The sequence below is a fragment of the Balaenoptera ricei genome, chromosome 10 (genome assembly GCF_028023285.1).
Source record: "Balaenoptera ricei isolate mBalRic1 chromosome 10, mBalRic1.hap2, whole genome shotgun sequence".
Lineage (NCBI taxonomy): Eukaryota > Metazoa > Chordata > Mammalia > Artiodactyla > Balaenopteridae > Balaenoptera > Balaenoptera ricei.
Genome location: NC_082648.1, coordinates 67925736 through 67945051, shown reverse-complemented (window position 1 = coordinate 67945051; position 19316 = coordinate 67925736). Strand labels below are relative to the sequence as shown.

At 34.0% G+C, this 19316-nt stretch overlaps 1 protein-coding gene across 5 annotated transcripts in view; it reads right to left on the bottom strand.

The window, feature by feature from the left end:
- Positions 1 to 19316, bottom strand: part of PTPRQ (protein tyrosine phosphatase receptor type Q) — a 280514-nt gene that overhangs the window by 202624 nt on the left and 58574 nt on the right. For all 5 annotated transcript variants that reach the window (XM_059936586.1, XM_059936587.1, XM_059936583.1 and 2 more), the window contains exons 17-23: positions 16366 to 16531; positions 15061 to 15321; positions 8095 to 8255; positions 7171 to 7282; positions 6274 to 6500; positions 5866 to 5935; positions 1066 to 1265 (exon numbers count right to left, since the gene is read on the bottom strand). In XM_059936586.1, the coding sequence (XP_059792569.1) occupies positions 1066 to 1265; positions 5866 to 5935; positions 6274 to 6500; positions 7171 to 7282; positions 8095 to 8255; positions 15061 to 15321; positions 16366 to 16531 (1197 nt within the window). The remainder of the gene's footprint in view (positions 1 to 1065; positions 1266 to 5865; positions 5936 to 6273; positions 6501 to 7170; positions 7283 to 8094; positions 8256 to 15060; positions 15322 to 16365; positions 16532 to 19316) is intronic.

The following is a 19316-nucleotide window of genomic DNA, read 5'->3' as shown; positions in this document are numbered from 1 at the left end:
GAAGATGTGGCACATATATACAATGGAATATTACTCAGCCATAAAAAGAAATGAAATGGAGGTATTTGTAATGAGGTGGATGGAGTTAGAGTCTGTCATACAGAGTGAAGTAAGTCAGAAAGAGAAAAACAAATACAGTATGCTAACACATATATACGGAATCTAAGGAAAAAAAAAAAAAAGGCCATGAAGAACCTAGTGGCAAGATGGGAATAAAGACACAGACCTACTAAAGAATGGACTTGAGGATATGGGGAGGGGGAGGGGTGAGATGTGACAGGGTGAGAGAGTGTCATGGACATATATACACTACCAAATGTAAAATAGATAGCTAGTGGGAAGCAGCCGCATAGCACGGAGATCAGCTCGGTGCTTTGTGACCACCTAGAGGGGTGGGATGGGGAGGGTGGGAGGGAGGGAGATGCAAGAGGGAAGAGATATGGGAACATATGTATATGTATAACTGATTCACTTTGTTATAAAGCAGAAACTAACACACCATTGTAAGGCAATTATACTTCAATAAAGATGTTAAAAAAATAAAAATAAAAAAAGAAATCTAAAAAAAAAAAAAAAGCATTATTACAGTACTTCCAGGGATTTCCCATCTATGACTAGAGTAGTAACAAACTCTTCACTAAAGATAAACACAACAAAAACAATCTACTTCCACAAACTTAACCTTGACTATTCCCCTCCCCTCCCCTCCTGTCACACAGAAGTATTATCTTTTTTCCAGTGATATCCTACGATTTTCTACTTCAGGGCTTATAAAGTGTCCTCTACCTCCACATAATCTCCACCTATCGTTACTCCAAGGCCTATCACAAATGCCATGCCTATCATGTAGTCTTTCCAGAGCTCCCTAAGTGATCTGACATCTCACTGCTGAATTCTCAAACCTTTCTCTTACTCTGCCTTGACTACAGCCAATTGTATATCATATGATACTATAAGTAATCAAATAGCTAAGAATCATTTTGGTAAAATGGAAATTTTACCAAAACTTCAAGATGTAATTTACCTAAAATTTTTGAGACATAGAAGATGTTTCATGATACTTACAATACATTCTGGCAATCTCCCGGTCAAAATGTCCTCTACTCTGATTGAAACATCTTCCACTACTATCCCACTTCTGGCATGTTTGACGCTAATCTTGAAGCTGGTAATTTTGCCATTTGGTTGCCGAGGTAAATACCAAATCAGGCTTACTGCTGAATAGTTAAAGGCTTCGACTGTGAGATTCACCACTTTTCCTGGAGCTGGGGAAGTGAGAGGGATTGAAGGAGAGGAAAAACATTGTTATAAAACTTAGAATGGCATTTATATAACTTTGGGATGTTACATTTCCCATGTTATATGAAATTAAATGTATAATACATTGTATAAAATCTACTTGGGTAATACTTTTTGAAATATATACTTGGGTATACTTTTTGAATTGACTTTTGCCTAAAATAAAGAACTGGAAATTGGGCCCATAGAGTTGTGTTTAAGAGGCACATAAGATTTAGTTCAGGATTATTTGGCCAATACATCCATCAATAAACTGTTTCAAATAAGTCTGAAAAAATATTCAGTCAATAGTTGTTTGTGGTTATAGAAATTTGAATAATGAATATCTTACTTTCTGAAATACTTTGGAATTACATAAATTCCTTAGATAATGAAGAAGTGGCAAATTCAAACAATTATACAACCATGTGCACCAAAAAGCACATTTCTAGAATGTATGTAAATATTTAGTGTCTAATATAAAATGGATACCACCCAATTGATTGTGGTTATTATATTTTGACTTTCATATACCCTCAAAATCAACTTTCATCAGAATTCATGATACTTTGTTATTAATTATTAATAATCTGCATAATAATAAGCTATATACTATCTTAGTTGGAATGAGATAAACATGAGGCCAGAGTGAAGAAAAATGATACTTATTAATTCAAGGTTAATTATGCAAAATTGACCAAGTAGAGTAAATAATCAAGGTCCTTTAGAATACAGAACAACCATGACAAGTCACTATTGAAAGAAATAAAAACAAAACAAGATGTTTGGGGTAAAACAATATAAATGATAGTAGAAGTGCCTAGTATTGAGAAATCAAATAACCAGAGTTTAGGTATACATTGTAGAGAAGAATACCAAAATGTGATTTGTAAATGAAAGCCATATAAAGTATATAAGAAAGTTAGGTCCTGGGCAGGAGAGCTGTATGTGAATGGGTAAGAGAGCTGTATGTGAATGATATGAGTTAAACAGAAATTAAGAAACTTAACAACAGCTGCATTTTAATTGAAAAAAGTAAAATACAACAATTTGGGAAGATGATTAATCATTAATAATGGATGTCATAATGGATAGAAATTTTTTTCTTCAAGAGAAACTGATCAATGGAATTAAAGCTTAAGAAGGACAATGACAATATGAAAACTCTCTGATACTAAAGATTTAGCACCAAAATTTCTTTTGAGTGGATAAAATATAATAAAGCAAAAAGTTTGTTAAATACGTGATGCTATGGAATTACAAGAATCAAAGCTTTTATCATTAATCTTAATCATTGTTTTAAATTCCTTATTTATCTAAAGTATGCAAATTTTATAAGAATGCCTGAAATATATATATCAATAACAGACTGCATACAAGCTGGCACATTTCCAAATCGGCCTTAACAACAATCATGAGGAACTGCCCAAGTGTAGAGAAATTTGAATTTACAAGGTAACCAAACCTTTATTACATTCCAAAACATGATTTCAAAATATCTTTTAAAGTACACAAAATATCTTAGATAAAAATTAATTAAATCTGTTAAACAACATTTAGTGAAAAAGAGGTTATTTTTATTAACTTAAAATTACACTATTTTTGCCTCAGTAAAATCTGTATGTTTTCCTTTTGTGACTTCGTGGTGTCTGAAGACTAATTCTGGCTCTTTTCTGTAGCTGCCAGGTCTTCCCCTACTTTAAATATTCTAGTTTCTACTTCTGGATTTTTAGGTACCGAAATCCCATCATCTTTTGATTTTTGTAGTGAATTTATCCATCTTGGTCCAAGTAAAGATCTGACACTAAAGCACCAAAAAATTCTGTTTATAAATCACTTCACCTTTCAGATAAGTCTTCCACACACTTTGAGGGCATAGCTAAACAAGTGACTTGCGTAAATATATAAGTATGTGAAACTAATTAAAACTTTTTGAAGTGTATACTATACAAAACATACATTTTCTTGAGCCAGAAAAAAAAAAACCCTTTCTAAATCAAATATAGACACTTCTAAAAGAATCTTCTACATTTCTAAGAATCCATCAAGTTAAAAATGAAGGTACAAGAGATATTTCTAATATTTTAAAGCTAAAATTCTACATTTGTCTGAAACAATGCTGTGTGAGAAGTAAGAAAGTTGAGATTTTTGTGCTTGTGGATGTGATATCAGCTCAGTATGGTATAATGGGTTAACTTTATACTTTAGGAGTATTTTTATTCATGGAGAAAGAAATTATTTCTGATTTAATAATAATAAATGCAATTTATTTATTCCACAGAAATTTTCCTTAAATTTAGTTCTGTGTAGCATAAATAATAAAAAGGAGTCCTTGGGGGAAAACTTGGACATAACTGATCTAACTAAATTTAGGTTTATATTTTTACCACTTAACATTTTTTTTAAAAAAAAGATAAGGCAAGACTGATTATGTGATTATGTAATTTCCCCAAGAAAACACAGCAAGTCAGAAACAGAGTGAAACTTCTGTTCCGGTATTATTTTCACGCCATCCTAGAGTGTTAGTCTGTCCCAATCATAATTTGCCAAGAGAGCAAATAACTCCAGAAATTATGTCAGTTAGTAGAGTATAAAATATATAAAGTTCAAAATACTGTCAAGTTGAAATCATAATCTGCATGTACCAGGCTTTATCAGAAGCTGTATCAAGATGAGAGTTTTAAAAAAAGAACAAACTATTTGGTAAGTCATTAAAAAATTATTCCAGTTATTTTCCCTGAAGCTAAAAACATAAGTAATAAATTTTTCTTTTATATCCTAGTGAACATTTAATTTAAAATAATAATTTTCTCAATTTTTAGTTGTGCTAATAATCTGAATGTCAGTAGGGTCAATATCAATAGGAAAAAGACCTCATGAATCATTAATTTCTAATTTTAAATAAACTCTAGAATTTTCTCTTAATTCTTTCTATGGCATAGAGCATGTATTCACATGCTTCTCTTGATGGGGTCTCAAATAAAAACTGGGCCATAAAACTTGGCACATGTTTCTTTTAACACTATAATTGCATAATCCCCTCTAGATATACAGGGCCCATTTCAATGTATCCCTTTGGCAGTGAACCACTGGATATTTTTATCTTTATCTGTATCTTTATACAGAACATTTATAGTTGCACAAAATTACAGAAATTGTTTTTATAGCACTTCTCACCAATCTAGTATATTACTTAGTAATTCATTTATTTATCTTAGCCCACTAGAATATAAGCTCCACAGAAAAGATTTGCTATTGATTGGAGATGCCATTCTTTGTGCCATTTTTCTATTTATTGGTTCTGACTGTTTGCTATTATAAACAGCTGAATTACTAAATAAATAAAATTACCTCCATTCCATAACAACTTATTTTTATCACAAAGCTTATGTTCTACTAGGCTAATACATACAATAAAAAGTAGGCAAGTAAATATGTTACATGTCAGGCTTGTCCAATGGAGAAAAATAAATCTGTTGGAAATAAAGATGGACAGAAGGAAATAGGGGCTATTTTAGAAGGTGTAGTCAGGAAAAGTAAAGTGAGATCTGGATCAACTGGGGAGAGAGGTCTACAGATATTTAGTGAAAGAGTATTCCAGGCAGAGGGAATAGCAAGAGAAAAGACCCTAAGATGGAAGATCAGTATGGCTGGAGTAGACAGAGGGAGAGGAGAAAGGTAAGAGATGAAGTCAGAGGGGAAAGGGCATACAGAGCACTGTAGCTCATGGGAAGGACTTAGGTTCTTGCTCTGAATAAGACAGGAGCCATCTTAGGAGGAGAGAAGTAACAGTCTAGCTTCTGTTTCAAAAGATTATGTGGCTCTTGTCGGTAGAGTAAACTATAGGCAGGTAAGCTGGAAACAGGAAAACCAGTGAGGAGACTTTCGATTGTTCAGGGGAGAAATGATAATGGATTACATAGGGTGATTAACAATAGGGGTGAGATTCAGGATATATTTTGATATAATGTTGGCAGGGTTTGTTGATAGATTAGAGTGTACTATGAGAGAGACGAATCAGGATGATATCACATTTTTCCTCTCAGCCATTGGGAGAATGGAGGTAGCTTAAGTTGGTTTGGTAATGATTGCATGTTATGGAATAATATGATAACCATTATAATCTGTATTTCCAAAAGTCTAATGTCATAATAATACTTATGATTTGATGTTAAGAGGAAAAGGCAGGCTATAAACTTGCATAAATGGCACAAGCCTACTTTTACTAATATATAGTCACAAAGACATATATTCATAGGAAAAAAAAGATCAGCCAGAAATGGACCAAAAGGGTAACAGCATTTTTTATATAACAGGGCCATGGATAACTTTTATTTAGGGTTTTTAAAATTTCTGCTTTTTTCAAAGTTTTCTAAGATAACACTTAGTGTTTTTATAATCAGAAAGAACAATATACATTTTAATGAGTGAATTTACTATCCAAGAAGACTCTAAAAGTAATTGAATGGCCATGCTGTTGAAAATTTTATGCATTTTAGTGCCGGATTTTGTTTATATCCCTATTTATTTTCAATGACAAAAACTCATAATGAAGTTAATTCAGAATAAATGATTTAGGAAAATTACCACTTTCTGCAGTTTGGAAGAGAAATGGGTCACTAAACACTCCAATGCCAGCACTGTTTTCAGCAGCAACCTAGAATAGACCAAAAGAATTACATTCAAGCTTTATACTCTCTAATTAAACAGAATCTGAAATAATAAAACTTTGATTTGTCCAGAAGATAAATGATAAAGATCTGACTGTCAGTAGGTTCAATATCAATAAGAAAAATAAATCATATAAATACACATAAAAATGAAAAGAGATTATAAAATTTGTTCAAGTTTTAAAAGCCCAGATAGGCAATGAGGCCAAGACTCAGATGATCATTCTTCAGTCACTTGCTGCAAAGGCTTGACCTGGTGGGATAAAGCTCCTTCACTTTTAAAATGAATGAATATTTTAATACTAACTATTTACAAAATAATTACCTTGATTTCATATGTTGTTCCAGGATTAAGATTAGTAAGAAGAACTTCCAGACTGTCTGGCTTTGCTCTAACTTGTGTATACGCTGCTTGCATCCATGGACAAACTTCCTTATATTTTACAATGTAAGATATAATCCTTCCATTCGGATTAGGTGGTGTATTCCAAGACAGAAGAATCCCAGCAGATCCGACTCTTTCCCCTGCTAGGAAGACTGGAGGCCCTGGTTCTATTTTTTTTTGAAAAAATTCATGTTGTTATAAGATCAAACAACTATTGTATTTTCACAATCATATGTAAGAAAAATATCTACAAATTGTAGACTTCTGAAGTTCCCAAAGACTAATGGTCTCCTAAGCGTAAGTTTATCCTTCCTAGAGCTTTGCTACCACAAGAAAAAAAAAAGATTAAATGCTTTGGGGAATACCAAAAATAGTCTTTTATAAGAATGTAAAAAAGGAATGCTACTAAATACTACATGCCAAATATACTTTTAATGCCAAATCATTTTTTAAAAAAATTTACTTGATGCAAGGCTTATACACAAAGACTAAGAAAACAGGAACCAGTCTTACAAACTGAATAACTCTTTCAGAGCAACTATAGTGAGTTTATTTTCATGGCTTTGTATTATTTAAATGTTACCATTAACAGTGTTTCTGATCCATTTCACAAACAAGTATAGAAAGATTATCTTTGCTCTTTGAAAGTAATGGAAGATAACCAGTAGAACGCAGGTTCTAAACAGATCACTTCCTTAAGCTTCCATTTTGCTTTAATTACTAAACTGTCCTCATGCATACAGTGCACATATCGCCAATGTAAATATTTCCATCCAACAGATTTATAATGGTTCCAAATACTTTGTAAAAAAAAAAAAAAGGAAAACATATACTTACTTGTCACATCCGTTGTCACTGTTCTACTAACAGGTAAGCTGTATGTTGTAGCAGAAATGGAAGAGATGGTTACATCATACCGCGTACCAGGAACAGCATTAGAAACATCACCCTGGAACACCAAAAGCAAGTGATTGTGTTAAAATTCTGAAAAGCAAGAAAGTTAAAACCATAAATCTATCACAATCAATAAAATAAAGTAACACTTCACTACATAACTCTGCACTATTTAAGATATCACAATGTTTCTTATCACTGTAAAATATAAATTTGTTATATCACATAACTATTTACCAAATAACAGATAACAAAAACTTAACAAAACATACTGCATTATCAAAGACTAAATCAATATTTCTATCTATCCTAGTTCATTGTCACAAGAAACAACTATTTCAGAGTCTTAAGAAAATTACAGTCCATTGCTTAGCCCTGGTATTTAAGGGTGTGTACAAAATACCTGTGTCTCTGAAGTTCCAATAAAAAGTAAAAGAAAAATCATAAGAAAATCCATCATTATTACATTTTTCAGGCAGTGGAATCACATTGATGGCTCTAGAGAGAAATGTTGCCTGCATTAATGATTTAAAGACAGATCCCCCTGGCAAGTGCACAATTAATGAGCGTGGATTACTCAATAGCTCTGCCCTTTCATTGTTAAACTATTCATGAACCCTTGGATCGCTGGCTGTAGGTTCAGGGTAGACTTAAAAAAAGAGACACAGACGTTACTAAGGTAACAGTCCACCAATGCTGAAACTTAAACTCATCAATTCGGCATCCGTGTTTTTGTCTTCATCTTATGCTTTTAAAAAGTCTCAAAGGAGTAAGTTTTCATGGTGGATGAGTTTCATAAAGAACTTTCCTATTTGGACCAAATATAAATACAAGTTAGTCTGGCAAGTACGATAATGAAAACTATACCTGATATTCTCCACCTCCAAGATCTTTGATAGTAACAAAGCCACTGTCAGGAACAAGATCCACGTGAAACCCGTCCACATGGCCAGAAGGTAGGCTCCAGTGCAGAGAAAAGGAATGTGCAGAAATATTGAAGGCTTTAAGTTTCTCAGGTTTTTCCGGTTCTGATATTGAAAAACAGAGGTTTAAAATAGTTATTCTCCTAAACCTTCAAAGAAAAAAGGAAAATCAATAGTCTAAGGGCCAGGTTTCAAAATAACCAAATTGTCAGAAAGCATCAGATCCTTTAGATTATCTCTAGCTCTATGTAGGTGTTAGGCATGTATATCTTTAAAAATACCTAGTTTCTAAGCTTAATTATCAAAAATGATACATCAATTCATGTATCTATTTCTGGGATATTCCTTACCTACTGAAACCTTTTGGTTGACCAGACTGTTTTTTTTAAAGCTTATGCTCTAATTGAAAAACTGAATCATTTTAAAGATAAGTACAAACTACTATCCAATTACCTGGATATTTATCAAACAGAAATAAATATCCAAAAAATATCAAAATCTGCCAAAATTTCATATTGGAAATGAAAAAAAGATAGTTTTTAAACAGTAAGTAGTAAGTGTCCTAGCCATTTCAACCATATTTTTTCTACCTTTGCTTCCACTGTTTCCAAAGTTTTGTTTATGCTGCCTGTACCTGCTTGAAGGGCGTTTTCTATGTAAAGTTCTTTGGATTGATTGCCAATGAGTCAGATTCGCACTCTTCTTATCTTTAGTGCAGATTCCAAACAATATACAGGGAGGGAGAGAGATTATGAAGCCAAGCATGCAAAAAACATCCTGATACAGATCCAATCTAACACTATTTCCAAAATAAAGTAGTCTGGAATTAGTCACTGAACTCCATTTATCATTTTAAACACTCCCGCCCCCCGACACCAGAGATGATTTGGAAATTGATATATTAAAAAAAAATAAAGTGTACATTTCCTAACAAAACTGATAGGGCACATTGCATAAAATAGATATTTTAACAGGTAAGTTTCCTAGTATTTTTGGGGGGGGATATACTTTTAGAATGGTTTTCCTTATCTCCTTTGAAAAATTCCTTTAATGCTTATAATACAACTGTCTCCCTAGTGGCCAAAGCTAATATTGATCAATTAATTTTCACATGACATCCTCAAAGAGACAAACATTCTCTTGGCATCATCTCCAAGTTGTCCATGCAGTGAGCACTACAGTTTTATAATACCTCTTTAGAAATGCTGCAAACCTAAGGCGAAAGATCAGAGAAATACCCCGTTTGTGATGGGTAGAATTTCTTTGTTGTACATAGCTGCTGGCATTTTTCCTGGATGATTCTGCACACAGACCTATGTCTTCTGTATTTTCAGGCTTGAGAGAAAAGAGCTTGATTCTCCTCGCCAGCCCACTTTAAAATGCACAAAAGTCTAACATGACAGAAGTCCGACCACTACTCACACTTACTGGTTTATGTAAGGGCTGATACTATTTCTTCAAGAGTCCTAAAAAGTAACTAACATTTATGACGTCTTAGGCAAGAAACTAGAAAAAGAGCTGGGATGAGACTTTGGAAGAAAAATGAAGACAGAAGTGAAGGGCTGTTTACTGAGATGGTGGTGAGATAGGATGTAGTTTCCTAGACTGTGGCTTAAGATTACACACTGAAGAACCCTTGGCCAAGGATGAAGTGTGTCTCACCAAGAGGAGGAAGAATATATTTGTCTGGAAATTTGCCAATCTGATAAAAAGGGAAGGCCTGGAAACTTCAGGACAGTTTGGTAAAGACCTTTCAAAGCAGAGTGAATAGAAGCCCTGGAAATGGACAGAATTTAAAGTAACTGAGAAAACCAGCCTGGGTTGTGGGATCATTTAAGAAAGAAGAACAGTCTGATGATAATGTAGGCCACAATAAACATTTTAGATTTTTTTCCCCTAAATGCAATGGAAAACATTGAAAAATTTTAAGCAGAAAAACAATCTGACTTTTTTTTTAATTTTAAAAGATTACTCTAGAATATGGGCTATGAATTGGACAGAAGCAAAAGTGACAGCACGAGGCCAATTAGTAGGATATTGCGGTAGTCTGAGCAGAGAGGAGGGAGGCTTGCCCTCAGGAAAAGGTAGTAGAGATGAAGTAATGCTTAAGTCCTTGTGAAAGAGTGTAGCTTCCTGAATATGAACTGGAAGATTCAATTAACTGAAACAGATTCCATAATAAGTACATGATTTGCACTCCATGGAATTTAATCTCTCAAAAGGTAGGAAAATATGAAGCAAAAATATCACTCTCAATCTAATTGTTACTAAGCAACAAAAATCAGATCATGAGGTGGATTTTGAGTTCTAAAAGAAAAAATATCACATAATGTTCAATTTAATTAGGGCTAGCAAGAGGAATTCTAGGCCTAGTCAGTTTTTTTAGACCAGAATTTTCCAAAAATTAATCCTTAGTACCCTAAATCCCTAGAATTGAATAGATGTCCTGTGATCAAACCATTTTGTTAAATAATTCCTTTTCTAAGTTAGACATCTTCTTTTATTGCAGGGTAACTCAGAGCCCTAAGTAGGCTCAAGTATGAGTCTTGTGATTCATACTTAAGCAACACTGATAAAAATACAATGTAAGCCACATTAAACAAGTAAAAAGAAACATGTAAAATTAATTTAATATATTTTATCTAACACAACATATCAAAAACATCATTTCACACATAATCAATATGAAATTATTAATGAGATAATAATATCACTTTTTTTTCATACTAAGTCTTTGAAATGCCATGTGTCTTTGGCACTTAGAGCACATCTGAATTTGGACTAGTCCTGTTTCAAGGCTCAACAGTCACGTGTTGCTAATCACTGTCTACTGGACAGTGCAGCTCTAAAGCATCTCTCAACTTTTCTCCTTGGCATTTCAGTGAATGTACTTCAACTGCATTTCGAGAAACTGAGAAAAAAAATGGAAGTATGATCCTATGATGTCTATACAGGAAAAGAGCTCAAAAGAGTTAGAAGGACCTCACATACAAAGTTCTGATACAAACTATGGTGGATTAACCTTTGAGACAGAGAGTAAGAAGAGATTCAAAATGGAAAAGCAAGCTTCTTAGGGAGTTCCTCAGTAGATTCTGATTCTTAAAAGAGTGTGTACAAAATGAGACCAAAATGTTACATCCTTCAGAATACCCACAAAAGAGTCAAACAAACCTATCAGAACAGTATCAAGGAAACAAAGCCTACAATGGACAGATATTTTAAAATAAAATGTGAAGACTTAGAAGTCCCATCACCATTATTATTAACTTTTATTTATAATTCATATGTACCAACACTGTATATGATATGCTTTCAATATCATGTTTAAGACTTTTCATGATTTATCACAAGTTGGGCATAATATATGTTCTGACCGAGGAGATACCAGACATGTAGAATATTAAGAAGTAACTCATATCAAGTTTATGATACACTATGCACTGCACTAAGCTTTTTCACTCATTGTTTTATGTAACAGCTGTAACAAATCATAAGGAGACACTATGATTATTGTCATTTAAAAATGAGAAAACTGAGGAACAAAGAATTTAAGTAACTTCACCAAGGTCTCAAAGCAAATAGGTAAATAGTAGAGCCAGGATTTGGATCCAGGAGCAATAGCTTCAGAGCTCAAGGTTTAATCACCTTGATAACTTTGCGTCCCTCTAACCTTCACAAAGTGGCTTATGAATAATAGCACATCGAAAAATACTAAATGTATTAACATTTTAGAAAGGATTCAAGCATTAATAGGATGATCTATAATTTTTCTTTAAAGTCTAAGATTATTAGTTGAAGTGACCTCCAATTTAATTTTAGGGGACTCCATCCAAATATGTCCTATGTCAAGGCAACATTTATTTATCAAGTTCTTGTAGCTTCCTCACACTTTGGAAATGGGCTAGGTATAGTAAAATAAACATCCTCTAATAAGTCAGCATCATATTAGGTGCCACAAGTGTCTAAAAAATCAATTTTTAGTAAGGCATTGGTCACAGGTCCTATAACTGGATAACTAGGTTCAAATCCTAGCTTTGCCACATAAATTAAGAATTTAGGCAAAACTCTTAACCTCTCTATTTCTCTCTGGCCTCATCAACCTGAAGATAATAATCCTCCTATCCCACACACTGTTGTGGGAATAAAATAAGTTAACACATGTAAAGTGCTTAGAAGAGTGGTTTGAACATAGCAAAATCTTAATAAATGCAAGCTATAATTAAAGCTATTGTTCATTCTGCTGTCTTTCCCTATAAACCCTGGCCATCTCTTAGTAAAACCATGCATTACTGCTATTTCATTTCTTAGCTTTAGCTCCCTCCTCATATCCACTCAGTGCTCTGCCCAGCATCGCTCCATGATCACCACTCTCTCCTTTATAAAAAGTAGGGCAGTAAAACCTCTTTCTGCTCCAGAGGTCCATCAGAAAACCTAGATTACCACCCTTTCCCATTTCCTCTTATCAGCTCACCTCCCAAATCACAGCTCTCCATTACCTACCTCTAATCTCTCAAAACCATCAGCTAAACCACACGATCCAACCAGAACATCAAGTTACTGCTATTTCATAAAGTGCTCTCTTCTTTAACTAAAATGACCATTGATATTCGATATCTTCCATGAAACTTTCCTGATATTGGCATTACCTTGCTCACTTCTTCCTCTGATCAAAATCTCAGTGAGCGAATCCTGTCACTCACACTAACCCCACTGTCTCCTTGACTTGTGCATAAGCAAAACATCTTATTTATCACATCTTTTTTCAACCTTTGTTCAGTGGACTATTTAATTTTTCTATCCAACCATACAGATCGGTGCTTACCATACATCTGTTGTGATTTTTGCCAACTTATGGCAATTTCTGGACTTCCGGGGATTTCTAGAAAAAAATTTGATTGTCACAATTAAGAGGATCCTACTGGTATCTAGTAGGTAGAGGTCAGGGATGCTGCTGAACATCCTAAAATGTACAGATCCCCACAAGACGGAATCACCCAGCCCAAAATGGCAATAGTACTGAGGTTAAGAAACCTTGCCATAGACTAAAACTTCTACAGTGAGTCCAGTTTTAACGTGTTTGATTGTATACTTTACCTACTGCAAAATCCTGAAGAAAAAGACATTCATCATTTAACGCACATGCTTTTTAAGAAATAAAGATGTGTCTTATACATTGATATATAATATAAAAATAAAGTGTAATAGAGTGTTTAAGAGCCATAAGGAATCTCAGAGATCATCGACTCTAAGTTTACTAAGTAACTTACCCAATAGTACTCAGCTAGCAAGCGTCAAATCCAGGAGTAAAGTTGGTGTATGACTTCTAAACTCTGCTTGCTTTGCATGATCACATATATATATACCACATTTAGGAGAACAATAGTATGTAAGACACATAGAATAATGGCCTCCCAAGATTTCCACATTCTAAACCTTGGAACCTGTGAAAATGTTACATTACAATGGCAAAAAGGACTTTGCAGATGGAATTAAGATTATGAACCTTAAAACAGGAAGAGCAACCTAGATTATCCAGGTGGATCCAATCTAATCACAAGGCCCTTAAAAGAGAAGAGAAAGAGGAGTCTGAAGTAATGGGGAAAAAAGGAAAAAGAGAGTTGAATCATGAGTGCAAGACAACCCTCCTTTGTTGTCTTTGAAGATAGAGGAAGAAGATCACAAGCCAAGGAATGAGACGTTCTCTAGAAGGGGATCAGATCTCAGCTGACAGCCAGCAAGGAAATTGTGACCTCAGTCCTACAGCCACAAGGAACAGAATTCTGCAATGACCTGAATGATCAAAGAGCCTACAGAAAGGAACACAGCCCTCCCAATATCTTGATTTTAGCCTGATGGGAACCATGTCATATCAGACTTATGACCTACAGAACTCTGACACAATCAATTTGTGTTATTTTAAGCCACAAAGCTTGTGGCAATTTGTTACACCACCAATAAGAAACTAATACAGTATGACACCCACATAACAAATGTCTATAGACTGAGTTATCATCATATGTCTGCTTTGGGTTATCTGTCAGATCCATAGCCTTAAAGATCATTTAAGAGTAATCTCATTAATTATTACTGCAATCTTGTTCTCTTTTGAAAAAATTTAAATATTAATAGGTTTCACAACTTCATTCGGATATAAAAGTGATGCTTTAAGTTATTCAGAATAGGATTTTGTTCTCTTCTCATATAAAAACAATAAAATCTTGCAATGTTGAATTGCTTACAGTTCCACAAATACACCATGTCATTTACACCTCCACAATTTTGCACAGACTGTTCCCTCTCTCTGTGAGTCCTCCTTTCCACACACCCCACATGCCCTCTAATCTGATTAGGAGACTCCTTATCCTTTTGCAGCCCCAGAGAGCCTTTTCCATCCATTCTATGAAGGTAATCATTCCCTTTTCTGTGCAACCACAATAATACTTAGATACTTCCATTGCTTCACCTATTAATTTGACTTACACTATATGTATTTCCATGCTTGTATCCTTTATTACTCTCCACACACCCTAAGACTATGCTTTTTCATGTGTATAGCACATAGTAGAATATCAAAGACAAAGAACAAGGTTTTAGGAGAATGGATGATCCCCAAATCAACCACCTAATTTCATTAGCTGGACCTCTCATCTGATGTGAAACTATGTATAGTATTAGCTACATTTATTGAGCACTGACTATGTGTCAGATACTATGTTATCCAATTTACATCTTACATATATTATCTCAAAAATCCTCAGAATATCCCAGTAAAATGAGTATTTTTACCCTCTGAAATATTCTATAGACTGTAAAATTTCAAATTTCAAAAAATGCATTGAAATTTTATCTTGAACAGTATAATATGCAATACAAATGTAAATTTTTTAAATATCAAAAAGAATTTGTATACCTGCAACAACTCTGATAAATGTGCCAGATCCTTCAACACTGCCGCTCACTCTATGTACTGTGATGTTATATGTTCTACCAGGAGTCAGATCTGTAACTGTGTGCTCAGTCATCATTTCCCAAATAAGATATTCTTTTGCAAATGTTCTGTTTGATATATAAATCTTATAATGAGTGAAGTTAGTCTCTGTTGGATTCCACATTAAATTTGCAGAAGAAGTATTCACAGCTTTCAACGTTAAGCCACATATCCTGGATGGTTCTATTGAAAAAGTAAATATATGTAAATAAAAACTGCACACATATATGTAAAAATAAAGCAAACATAAATAGTATAATTTAAACATCTACATAATAACCCTTGAATTTATTCATGTACAATATAATGTCTTACATGTTCAGCTCTGCAAATAGAGAAATAGGCTATTATATATACAAGAGTTTTATTTTAAGTGACACATTAACATCCTCCCTAGTTCCCAAATATCTTTCCTTAATCAATCATTAATCACTTCCAATAGTCATTCCTTTAGAATTGTGCCTCCTGAGTGCTTGTAACCAGAAGTATCCTTATATGATACGTTATAGGTTCATTAGCTACCACCTAGCAGATAGCTAGATGTTGGTTGAAGATGAAACAGAATAAGTTAGAGAGCGTGTGAGGGCCAGAAGTAAGGACATTTTCAAATGTGGTTCTTTCAGCTACATTAAAGTATTCAGCATGCCTATATCCCTGCATTTTTAATCCATTCATCAGGTGAAGTAATATTGTTTCTTGCATTATCATTTGGTCTCCACCAAGAGGGGATCCTGTAAACATCATAAACTTTCACAAGACTTGTTGGTGACAAATACTATTACTCCACCCCACTCCAAAACATTATGAAACTGATTTACAATGAATTTACAACCATCAGGGAAGAAAAACTAGAAGTTCTCTGCTTATCAAACCCCCACCCCAACAGAAAATGAATTGCATTTATATCATTATGACATGGTATATATAATGTGTGTATATGTATACATATATTCCATATGTGATATACATGATATGTATGTACATACATATATATACATGTTTGCTTCAGATTAGAAAAAAAAACTCTATGTAGTTCCCAATAGATTTAGACAAAGACTTTTTTAAGTTCACATATATCTTGAGAGTTCTCTTAATCATATTATGATCATCATCATTCCTTAATTATCAAGCTTTATGTTTAAAAATAGCTTTAATTATGCTGGGCCAAAATACTTTCAGTTCTTATAAAACTATAAAGCAAAAATTTTATTTATGATATTTCCTTACTTGTAGCCACTTTTTTCATTACAGATATGCTGTAATCTTTGCCTCTAACTGTCTTCACGTGGAACAGGTATTCCATACCCGGAGTCAAATTCTTTACCTTGGCTTTGTTGCTATAAACAATTACTTTAAATAGTTTTTCCTTTCTAGATGTCATACAATAGGATATCTAGAGAAAGAGAGAGAGAAATGCATGTTTTTCATGATTTAAAAATGATTTATTTGTCATGAACTCGATACCAGTCACATCACATAAATTAATACTGCAAGGCAGAATTTGTTATCTGTCCTATCTTCACCAAGAAGTAATTTGGAGCTAGTTGAGGCTGAAAAACTTAGTGAAGTTCACATAGTAATAAGTACAGTGGACTAACATAGTTCACATACTAAAAGACCAATGGTCTCCAAGTATTTCCAAATTTCATATATTTATGTGTATATACACATGATTTATTTGTACATATGCATAATATAATAGATATGAATGGGACTTTACCTGTTGGTCACCTGAAAACAAAAACTGTTTTGTAAACTTTCAGGCATGCCCACTCCCCCAACTCCATATAAGCAGAAGACTAGAGGAAGTGAAAGCAGGTATCACTGAAGTTCCCAGACTCTGACCTTGTGGAGAACACCAAGGCTTTCTCCTGGCTGCCTAAGCGATTGGAAAGAGGGTGCTTCTGCCCATAAACTGCACTCCAGCTAAATGAGGAAGGCCCCACGTGCATCACTATCATAAACGGAGGGGCCTGCTGGGGAGAATGACACATTCCAGGTGGAAGCAGACTTTTGGCTCATGTATCTGGTTGATCAGAGAAAAAGGAAATTGGGGAGAGCTGAGGAGCATTCTGCATACCCACCTTTGCCCTGACAAAGATGCCACAGTCTCCCATGGGTCAAGTATGACCAGAGAGAGTGATCAGACTTGAACCATCTTACCAGTGCCCCACCCAAGAAGGCTGGCCCTCGTGCAAACACACCCAAGCAGCAAAAAGTAGTGGGATACAATGCCAGTGGAAAGAGCCGAGAGTAATTGGAAAAGACTGAGCTAGAGCTGGTCTGTCATTTCAAGGGTAGTGGGATAACCCCAAGCCCCTCCAGAGAACTCATATATATGCTTCAGGAGAGAGCCAGTATTTGGAGGGCTGCTAAACAGATGTCATTGGAAGCCAACCAGTGTTAGTCAAGGGCGTAGTAAAAAACAAACAAACAAACAAGACCAGCAAGAGAGAAAACAGCAAAAATAAACACCTGGAACAAAGGAGGCACTTTAATTTTTGTTGAATGAATGAATGGTGTCACATTCCATCTTTCATTATAACCATCTTTCATTATAGCCAATTATTCATTAAAGCTTTGAGACTTGGCATTGCCTTTAGAAATTTTCAGTGAACTGATCTGATAGTTCCAATACCTTGGGGATTTTTTAAGTCAGTAAAAGCTACTTATAACAATCTTTACTCTTCTTTACTCCATATTTCATGTTGTAAAAGAAAAGATACATCTAAATGAAAGTAATCGCATTAATTTTATAATTTAAATTACACTATGCTTTAAAAAACACTTGTTATGTGGTAAGAGTCAGAGAAACAAATTTCCTAGGCAAACATGTTTATCACTGTCTTGTGGGAAGAGTGTTTTGTTACTGAAGGAAGATAATCATGAGGTCTAGAAGCATATCATTGTTTATTGATTTATAAGGTGTCACTGGCAATTACCTTGCTTGTCTGGCATATGGGAATATAGGAATAGTGAATAGAATGCTGAGAACTTCTGGTATGAAATGGTAGGGAAAAGTACCATGTAGCAGAGGAAGAATATAATCTTAATGAAGTGCTAAATTCAGACATACAAAGAATCATAGTAAGGCATTAATGAAGGGTTAAAAGAAAAAGAAATTGACTGCAGTGATCTCATGATAAAATGATGTAAATTTTTAAAAATAAATTTGTAAAATAGAGACTTGTTTCCCCAACTATGTGGACTTCATACATCTAATAGAAATCAACTGAAGAAAACATAATTTGTGCTTTATTTCTACTTCTAAAGCATAGTTTGAAGACCTGGGATGATTAATTTTAAATGATTAGGAAAATGATCCCAATTGTGCAAGTACACTTTGCTAAGCAACCAGGATACTGTTGCTTAATTCATTAAAATTTAACAAATAATTTCATTGGTTGAGAAACACTAGAATAATCATTAGTGATACAATATAGTTAATAAACAATCTGAATCCAAAAGATTAATGTGATTTCTTAAAATAAGTTTTACTTAAGAAATACATAAATTACAGTCTCTGAAAAAAAATGTGTTCACATAAAAATAGTAAAAACGTAATTCTAGGGGAATATATTTTATCTGACAACAAATAAATTTATGGCCTCAGTTAACCCCAAGGAAAGATCATCTTTTTAGGCATTTGCCTTGAAATATAAGAATTAGGACAAACAGATAAGGGTAAAAAATGTGGATCTTTTACAATTAACATTATAAGTGCCTAGAATTTTCTCTAGAGAATACCTACACTAAATACAGGAAGAATTAAATCATTCTAGAAAGGCTGGAATTTTTCATGAATCATTTATTATTCAAGATGCCCCTATCATTGAATGACATTTACGAATGACAGACAGAACGCTCTCTCCTGACTGTGAACTTGCTCGTGTAGAATATCCTCTCCTCTTTTCCATGAGTCGGAACACTACCCATTCCTAAAAGTTCACCTCAAGTTCTACCCTTTGCTGGTAACTATATTCAGTATTGATATCCTCCCTCCATAATTACCCCAATCATATATGGGAACACTGTTATGCAAAGTTTTATTTATTTACCAAATACTGGGCTGGCCAAAAAGTTCGTTCCATAATATCTTATGGAAAAACCAGAAAGAACTTTTTGGCCAACCCAATATTTATTGAGCATCTATTACAGGGAAAGCATTATTATCGGTA